At 68.0% G+C, this 8663-nt stretch overlaps 1 protein-coding gene across 3 annotated transcripts in view; it reads right to left on the minus strand.

The window, feature by feature from the left end:
• Positions 1-1330: 1330 nt before the first annotated feature.
• The window catches only part of MEF2B (myocyte enhancer factor 2B), an 18791-nt gene continuing 11458 nt past the window's right edge, over positions 1331-8663 (minus strand). For 2 of the 3 annotated variants that reach the window (XM_051828109.2, XM_051828108.2), the window contains 7 exons: positions 4672-4754; positions 4088-4291; positions 3043-3177; positions 2454-2601; positions 2094-2360; positions 1891-2002; positions 1331-1684 (listed from right to left, as the gene is read on the minus strand). In XM_051828109.2, coding sequence (XP_051684069.1) covers positions 1480-1684; positions 1891-2002; positions 2094-2360; positions 2454-2601; positions 3043-3177; positions 4088-4291; positions 4672-4725 — 1125 coding nt within the window. In that variant the 5' untranslated portion in view covers positions 4726-4754 and the 3' untranslated portion in view covers positions 1331-1479. The remainder of the gene's footprint in view (positions 1685-1890; positions 2003-2093; positions 2361-2453; positions 2602-3042; positions 3178-4087; positions 4292-4671; positions 4755-8663) is intronic. The other variant, XM_051828110.2, reaches the window with a different exon arrangement.

Consider the following 8663-nt stretch of genomic DNA (forward strand, 5'->3'; position numbering starts at 1 on the left):
CTCTCTCTCTCTCTCGGGGGCCAATCCCAGGGCCTGGGTTCGAGTCCCAGCCCCGCCTTTCCACCCAGCTCCCTGGCTGAAGCACGCGCTGGGAGGCAGCCGGTGATGGCCCCCGTGCAGGGTCCCTGCACCCACGTGGGGGTTCCGGATTTTGCGCTCCTGGCTTGGGCGCAGCTCCGGCCATTGTTGGCAGCTGGGGAGTGAGCCAGAGGATGGCTCTCCCTGTGCCTTTCAAATGTCGCGCGCGCACGCTGCCCAGGGGTCCTCAGCGCAGGGCCTGAGAACGTGGGGTGAGCCCCCGCCCCAGGAAGCGCTTCTTATTTAATTAGATTTTCTTTCCATCTGGCGCCACCTCGTGGCCGGTAGGGAAAGTGCAGCCGGGGAAGCAGAACCCCCGCCCGCCGGCCCTGGGGACCCCAGAGCCCTAGGGAGCCGCCCGCATTTTGATAAACCCCACCCTGGGCGCTGGGCTTGTGGGCGCTTCTCGTCCAAACCGGGGGTGAGAGGCAGAGACCGGCAAGCGCGCGCTCCGGCCATGACTCCCCCCTGCCCCACCCCGCACCTGCGGCTCTGGCCACGCTCGCCCCACCCCCACCGCCCCCTCGCTGGTCCTGTGTCGCTCGCGTGAGAGGCTGTGAGTGTGGCAGGTGGGGGGCGGGCAATTCCTCAACCCCTGTAGACGGGGGTGGAGGTGGTAGTGGGGGGAGCGTCCCCAGAGCTTGCGCCTGACCCCTGGAGCGGCCGGAGTGCTGCCCCCACCTCCCCTGCCGACCACCCTGGCCGGGCAGCCCCAGCGCCCACTGCCCCAGGGTCCCGAGCACGAGGTGATGTCCTGTCCCACCCTGGAAAGGGGGCCTCAAAGCCCGCATTCCTCCGGGAATGCAGGTGGGGAGGGCGACGAGCGGATGGGGGGGCGCCCGGCCCTCGGCCTCCCACGCAGATGGTGACTGACAGATGTCAGACGCAGACGGAGCTAGATGATGGATGCATACATAGGTCAGGTGACAGATTAGGTGAGAGGCTACTGACAGATGATGGGTGTAGACAGATGATTGACAGCTGTAGAGAGAGACGCTATAGTTGACAGATACAGACACGCCATAAAGAGAGGGACAGGAGCCTTGGCGGCTCCCATCAGCGTCCTACCGTAGCCATGGCGACCGGCCCCGGGGGCGGGGGCTTCCCTGGGAGCCCGGGACCCCACACCACCAGGGGGTAGACGCCCGCGCTGCAAGTGGCGCCCCCTGCTGGACACTCGCCTCCCCCCCCCGTCCCCACCCTCCCCCCCGGGCTCGGGGGCGCCCCCAGACTGACACAGGGCCGCTGGGGAGGGGGCGCGGAGTCCTCCGGGGCGCCGCGAGTTTCGTCCTTTATTGGGAGGGGGCGCACACGGGAGGGGGAAGGGGGACCCCCGCCGGCGGATCCGAATCCAGGTCCCCACCCCGGGGTCTTCTCCAAGGCGGTCCTGCGCGGCTCCCGCTACCGGGGCCAGGCGTCCGCCGAGGGCAGCCGGCGCAGCGAGGGGCCGGGCCGGGCGAGCAGCAGCGGGTACGGGAAGGGCTTGGCAAAGTCGCCGGGGCCGCCGGGGGCCGGGGAGAGGCGCTCGGACTTGATGTTGACCGCAGGGGTCGGCGGGGAGGCGCCGCGGGGCGGGGGTCCCTCCTCGCCCAGGCTGCGGCCCCCACTGCAGGGAGAGAGGGTGGGGTGGGGGGAGACGGAGCCACGAGGTCAGCGAGGGAGGAGGGGACACCGCCAGGGAGGCCCCCGGGAAACGAGCGGGCGGCTCCCTCCTGGGACCCCCCCCCCCAAGAGAGAGCCGGGTGGAGTGCAGTACCACGCATGGCCACCTGGGGGCAGCAGAGGTCGGGCTCGGACCCCGAATCCGCTTACCTGTGCTGGGCGGGGGCGACCGGGGGTCCGTCCGCCCTCGACTGCCAAGGGAGCAGGGTGGGGGGCTGCAGCAAGCCGGGGGGCGGCGGCGGGGGGTCTCCCAGGCTGTACTCTGGTGGGAGGGGGCGGCAGGGGGTCGATGGAAGCGCCCCGCCCAGGGCCTCGCCCACCCCCACGCCCCCCCCCCCCCCCGCGCGGCGTACCTGGGGGGCCTGCCTGGAGGAAGGGGAAGCTGCCCAGCGGGGGTCCCGGGGCCGCGGCCGGGCCGGGGCTCTGCAGGCTGCTGTAGACGCTTCTCTGCGGGCGAGCGGGGGGACGAGGGGAAACTGAGGCCGCCCCCTCCCCGCAGCCGCCCCCGCAGCCGCCCCGCGCCGCCCTGCGCACACTCACCGGCGCGCCCAGGTACAGCGGCGGCGGCGGCGTCTTGCTGGCGAGGTGGGCGGGGGGCGCCAGGAGAGGGTGCGCCAGGCCTGGGGAGGGCGGGGGGCGTCACCGACGGCATCCGGGGCCCGCCCACGAGTGCAGGGACCCCGCCCCCAGCCCCCCCCCGGGTCTCTGCTCACCTGGGGGCCCGGCTTTGGGCGCGGCGGGTCGGAAGGGAGACGGGCGGCTCTGGGCGGGCAGCGCCTCCCCCAGCGCGCAGGGGTCGCAGCCCGGCGGGGGCAAAGCCCCGTAGACCGCGTCCGGGCCGGGCATGGCCGGGGCCACGGGCTGTGGGCCGAGAGACGGGGCAGGTGCGAGGCCCGTGCGGGGGACGGGGGGGACGCCGGGGGGGGGAGGGGCCAGGGTCCGTCTGAACTGCTTCCCTGAATGCCAAGTCCAGAGCTGGGGACCCCACCCAGCAGGGGGTTGGCACGGAGGGGGCTGCGCCCCCGCCCGCCCCGGGGGTGTTGGAGGAATCAAAGAAAAAAAGAACTCTTTGTTTCATTACATTTTATTCTATTTGTTATATTCATTATGTTGTATTGATAATATATCTTAATTAGGAGTAGCTATTGAATTCCTATCCATGCCCCAAAGCCCCAGGTACAATGGCCACTTCCCCACCCAAGAAGCCTCCCCTGCCGGAAATATGTCTCCAAAATTCCAGGCTTCCCAGCCCTGGGTCCCTAGGTGGGGGGAGGGCCCAGGGGTGAGGGAGGGGTCACTTACGTAGAGCCGGGGCCTGGGCAAGGCTGGGTCACCCCCGTCGCCCGCCAGCCTCCGCAGCTTCTCGCCGGGCCCCTCCGAGCCCTCGTCGGGCTCCAGTTCCGCCCCATCGAGGCCCACGCCCCTGCGTCTCAGTGTCTGTGGGGGTCAGGACACGGCGGGCTGCAGCCGGCACTACGGGGGGTCCCGGGGGAGGGGGGACCACCCCCAGCCAGCTCTGTGCCTGCCCCAGACAAGCCCCATGGACCAGAACCCAACACATTGCAGCTCCGAGGAAGGGACCAGGGACGACCCAGCAGCGGGCCAACGGTGTAATCAGTGGGTGCCTAATAAATGCCCAGTGCCTGAGCTCCTGTGGACAGTTCCACGCGCTTTGCAGAAATGCCTGCCCCGGGCCCCGCCCCCGCCCCGCCTCCACCTCCGCATTGGTCAGGGCCAGCGCCATGCCCCTAGCCCCGCCCAGGGCCCCGCCCCCCGCATTGGTTAGGACCAGCGCCACGCCCTCGGGTCTCTGCCCCGCCCCACCCAGGCCCCGTCCCGCCCCCTGGACCCACCCCACCCCCTGGGTACCCCTCTGCCCCGGCATTGGTCAGGGCCAGGGCCCCGCCCCGGGCCCCACCCCGCCTCCGGGTCCCTGCCCCGCCCTCGCCCTGCCCCTGACCCCGCCCCGGACCTGCATTGGTCAGGGCCAGCGCCCCGCCCTGGGCCCGCCCTCGCCCCGCCCCCGCCCCGCCCGCATTGGTCAGGACCAGCGCCCCACCGCCCCGGGCCCGCCCCCGCCACCTCCCCGTCCCGCATTGGTCAGGACCAGCGCCCCGCCCCGGGCCCGCCCCCCCCGCCCCGCCCCCGCCCCGCCCGCATTGGTCAGGACCAGCGCCCGCCCCGGGCCCCGCCCCACCTCCGGGTCCCCGCCCCGCCCTCGCCCCGCCCCGCCCTGGTCAGAGCCAGCGCCCCGCCCCGGGCCCGCCCCCACCCCGCCCCACGTTGGTCAGGACCAGCGCCCCGCCCCGCCCCGGGCCCGCCCCCGCCCCGCCCGCCGCCGGCCCACCTCCAGGATGTCGGAGTTGGTGCGGCTCTCGTGTGGCTCGCTGTACTCGGTGTACTTGAGCAGCACGCGGTCCATGTCGGTGCTGGCGTACTGGAACAGCCGGTTGGCGCTGTTGAAGATGATCAGGGCGATCTCGCAGTCGCACAGCACGCTCAGCTCGTACGCCTTCTTCATCAGCCCGAACTTGCGCTTGGTGAACGTCACCTGCAGCCGGGCCACGGGGGGCGGGGTGGGGGGCCTGAGTGCCTCTCCCCCCCGACTTAGTCCCCGCCGCTCCTGCTCCCGGTGCCGCTTGGCAAACTCCTAGGGATGCATCAACACCCAGCACAATGGGCCCTCCCTCTTTTGGAAGTTTTCCTTGGCCTCCAAATCAGTCTGGACTCCTCTCTCTCTCTCCCTCTCTCTCTCTCTCTCTCTCTCTCTCTCTGGTCATGCGGACAGCAAATGCTTGATCTCGACCTGCTGGTGCTGTGTCGGCTCCTGGTGCCTCTTCATCCTCTCCAGGCTCCCCAGGCGGCCCTGCCAGCCCTGCCTCGCCCCCACGCCCTTGCCCCACCCCCCCCGGTGCCCCCACCCTCGCTCACCTGCCGGTTTCTTTGGTCCAGGATGCGCGAGATCTGGATTTTCTTCCTCCCCATCGTCCCGGGCTGCGTGGACCGACCTTGACCTGGGGGGTGGGGGAAAGGGACAAGAGTGGGCGGCGGGTCGGGGTCGGGGGAGGAGGAGGAGGACCGCAGGCCCTGGGGCTGTCCTGCCCTCTCCCCCCACCCCCACCTCTGCCAGGTCCCAAGGGGAGGCCCCGCCCTTGGCCAGCCCCCGGGAGACAGCTGCGCGCGCGAGGGTGGAGATGCGAGGTCCAGACGCCCCCAGCCCAGAGCCTAAAAGGCCGCCCCGAGCGGAGCTGCGCTAACCCGCGTCGGGCACTGGGACCCGCCTGTCACACAGCAGGTACCACACACAAGCTGCTCCCAGGAGCCCTGGGCAGCGCAGACAAGTCCCCCACAGGCCGAGTCAAGCACAGCCCGGCTCCTTCAGTTCCACACCTGCCCCCACGAGCGAGACGGGGGCCATGTCGACGGTTACTTCAAAAGACCAATATAGGTATGTGCAAGGCAGAGCAACAGAGAGAGAGGGAGGGGAGAGAGAGCTCTCCCATCCCCTGGGTCACTCCCCCCAGATGCCCACAACAGCCAGGGCTGACCCAGGACAGAGCCGGCAGCCCGGAGCGCCATCCGGGTCTCCCACGCGGGTGGCAGGGGACCAAGCCCTGGAGCCCCCCACCTGCTGCCTCCCGGGTGCGCATGCGCAGGGAGCTGGCTCGGAAGCGGAGCAGGCAGGACTGGAGCCGGCGCCACGGACAGCAGCTTCACCCGGCCCTGTCCTTAGAACAGCTGTGTCCCGGCCTCCAGCCCACGTGATCTGGGCAGTGTGCCCTCCTCTTCCTCCAGGCGGGCTGTGCCGCCCTGGGCGCACCCCCGGCCTCTCTGGGCCAGGTCCCCGAGCCATCGCAAGTGTTGGAGACCCAGGCTGTGGGCCCAGCCCTGCGGCTCTGACCTCACCTGCTGAACTTAACCTCTGGAGCTAAACTTGATCCCCAGCCGGAATCGGGTGCGTGTTCCCACGGCTGGGATCCGTTGCCCCCACGACGGCGGCTCCCGGGGGGCTGGAGGGGGCACTGGGCTGGAGGCCCCAGTGCCAAGATGATTCCGGAAGCTCACTCCCACCACCACCATGCCCTGGGTCCCACGAGGACAGCGGCTGGGTCTGTCGGTCCCACCTGGGAGACCTGACTCTGGTCCCTTCCCCACTCTGTCCCTTTTTTTCTTTTCTTTTTTTGACAGGCAGAGTGGACAGTGAGAGAGAGAGACAGAGAGAAAGGTCTTCCTTTTGCCGTTGGTTCACCCTCCAATGGCCGCCGCGGCCGGCACGCTGCAGCCGGTGCACCGTGCTGATCCGATGGCAGGAGCCAGGTGCTTCTCCTGGTCTCCCATGGGGTGCAGGGCCCAAGCACCTGGGCCATCCTCCACTGCACTCCCGGGCCACAGCAGAGAGCTGGCCTGGAAGAGGGGCAACCGGGACAGAATCCGGCACCCCAACCGGGACTAGAACCTGGGGTGCCGACGCCGCAGGCAGAGGATTAGCCTAGTGAGCCGCAGCACTGACCCACTCTGTCCCATTTTAGCCATGGACACTGTAGCTGGGGCAGGGGTCATGTGGCTCTGCAGCCCCCCACCCCACCCCAGAGCCAGAGGGCAGGGGGTCTGCACTGAACTGAGAGTGGAGAGGGGAGACAGGAAGTGAGTTCCAGGCAGTGGGAACAGCAGGTGCGTGGGGGAGGTGGGCAGGGGGCTGGCGTGAGGGAGAGGGCAGGGGGGGGCCACAAAGCCTGGGCCCCCTGGGCCTTCTGAGCCGAGGGTCGGGCTGAGGGTTTATGTCCAGGAGCCATGGGGAAGTAGGAGAGAGTTCCGAGCAGAAATGGGATGGGGTTCGATTTATCACTGAAAACAGTTTTTCGTTGAAGCGCAGAGAGGCAGAGGAACCTCCATCCGCTGGTCCACTCCCCAAGTGCCCCCAACAGCCAGGGCTGGGCAGGCGGAAGCCAGGAGCCAGGAGCTCCATCCGGGGGCCCAGGCACTGGAGCCGGCACGGCCGCCTCCCAGGGTGCGCATGCGCAGGGAGCTGGGCCAGCCACAGAGGCCGAACTCAATCCAGGCTGTCCAGGACGGGGTGTGGGCGGCCCGCGTGGTGGCTTAACCCACTGCCCCACCCACGCCCGCCTCTTATTTCTCATCTAAACCCCCAGCTGTGGGCGCCGGTGCTGTGGCGCAGTGGGTAAAGCCACTGGCTGCGGCGCTGGCATCCCATATGGGCACCGGTTCGAGTCCTGGCTGCTCCTCTGCTGATCCAGCTCTCTGCTATGGCCTGGGAAGCAGTGGAGGATGGCCCAAGTGCTTGGGCCCTGCACCTGTGTGGGAGACCCAGAAGAAGCTCCTGGCTCCTGGCTTCAGATGGGCACAGCTCCGGCTGTTGCGGCCATTTGGGGAGTGAACCAGCAGATGGAAGACTCTCTCTCTCTCTCTCTCTCTCTCTCTCTCTCTCTAACTGCCTTTCAAATAAATAAGTGAATCTTAGAAAAATAAAGAAAAGAAAAGAAAAAACAAAAGAGAAAAAACAACCTCCCAGCCGTGGCTGTGGGGGCTGGGGCTGCACCTGTCGGGCCCAGCCTGTGCCGCCCACTCTCAGCGGCTGTGTCCTCCCAGGCCCCTGCGGGTTTTGCACCATCGCCGGGGCCAGGCCGGACAGGTGCACAGGGGCCCCGGCTGCTGCCCCGACCCCCGATGACCCTGAACGCCCCATGTCATCGCCCAGGAGGCAAAGGCCACCCCAACTCTGGCTCTCCCAGCCGCTCGCAGCTCCGGCCGGGGCCCGCCTCGCCCCCGGCTTCCCCATGGCTCCCCACTGCCCTCAGGAAAAGTGTCCAGTCCCCAGCCTGGGATTCAGGGTCCCTGCCCAAGTAGCTCCCCGGCGCGGGCGTTTGGGTGCTGCCTGGGATACCGTCATCCCTCGTCGCTGGGCCTGGCTTCAAGCCCCCGGTCCGCCCCTGACGCCAGCTCCCCGCGCATGCGCATCTGGGAGGCAGCAGCGCCGGCTTCAGGGCCCGGGTCCCTGCCACCCATGCGGAAGACCCGGATGGAGCTCCCGGCTCCGGGCTCCGGGCTCCTGGCTCCTGGCTCGGGTCCTGGCCCAGCCTCAGTAGGTGTAAGGTGTGTGTGTGTGTGTGTGTGTGTCTTTGTCACTCTGCATTGCAAATACATAAAAATAAATAAGTAAAAGTTCAGGGACCGGGATCGTGTCCCAGCTGCCGCCTGGGACGCCGGCATCCCGTGTCGGAGCGCTGGTTCGAATCCCGGCTCCTCTGCTTCCAATCCAGCTCCCTGCTGATGCGCCTGGGAAGACAGCGGAGGCCGGCCCGGTGCTTGGGCCCCTGCACCTGCGGGGGAGAGCTCCTGGCCCTTGGCTTCAGCCTGGGCCAGCCCCAACCGTCGGAGCCATTTGGGGAGTGAACCAGTGGATGGAAGACCTCTCTCTTTCTCTGTTTCTCCCTCTGTCACTCTGCTTTTCAAATTAAAAAAAAAAATCTTAAAATAAATACTGAGAAGTAAAAATGTAGAACCAGGCTGCTGCACTCTCCATTTCTGCCTGGAAAGCCCTTTGCCAACGTCTTCACTCGGCCAACTCCTAGTCACCCTGCAAAACCCATCTCAAAGTACCCATGAAACCCTCAGCCTTCCCTTCCAGGCGTGACTGTGGCCCTGGCGCTATGCCCATCCACCCTGGTCACCTCCAGAGTAGAAGTCAGACCTGGGAGGGAGCAGAGATTTGGTCGAGACAGACACGGCCGACACCATCCCCCCCCTCTTCCCTCAATAACTTCCTCTCAGACGCCCCCAGCTGACAGCCTGCCCAGAATACACGCGCATGCAAATCGGGCCGCTCGGCGTGGACCTGTCCCGCGCCCAGGTGTGAAACTTTACAAAACCCCTAACAACACAACATAAACAAATAAAACCCATAT

Source organism: Oryctolagus cuniculus, chromosome 16 (assembly GCF_964237555.1).
Source record: "Oryctolagus cuniculus chromosome 16, mOryCun1.1, whole genome shotgun sequence".
NCBI classification, from domain to species: domain Eukaryota; kingdom Metazoa; phylum Chordata; class Mammalia; order Lagomorpha; family Leporidae; genus Oryctolagus; species Oryctolagus cuniculus.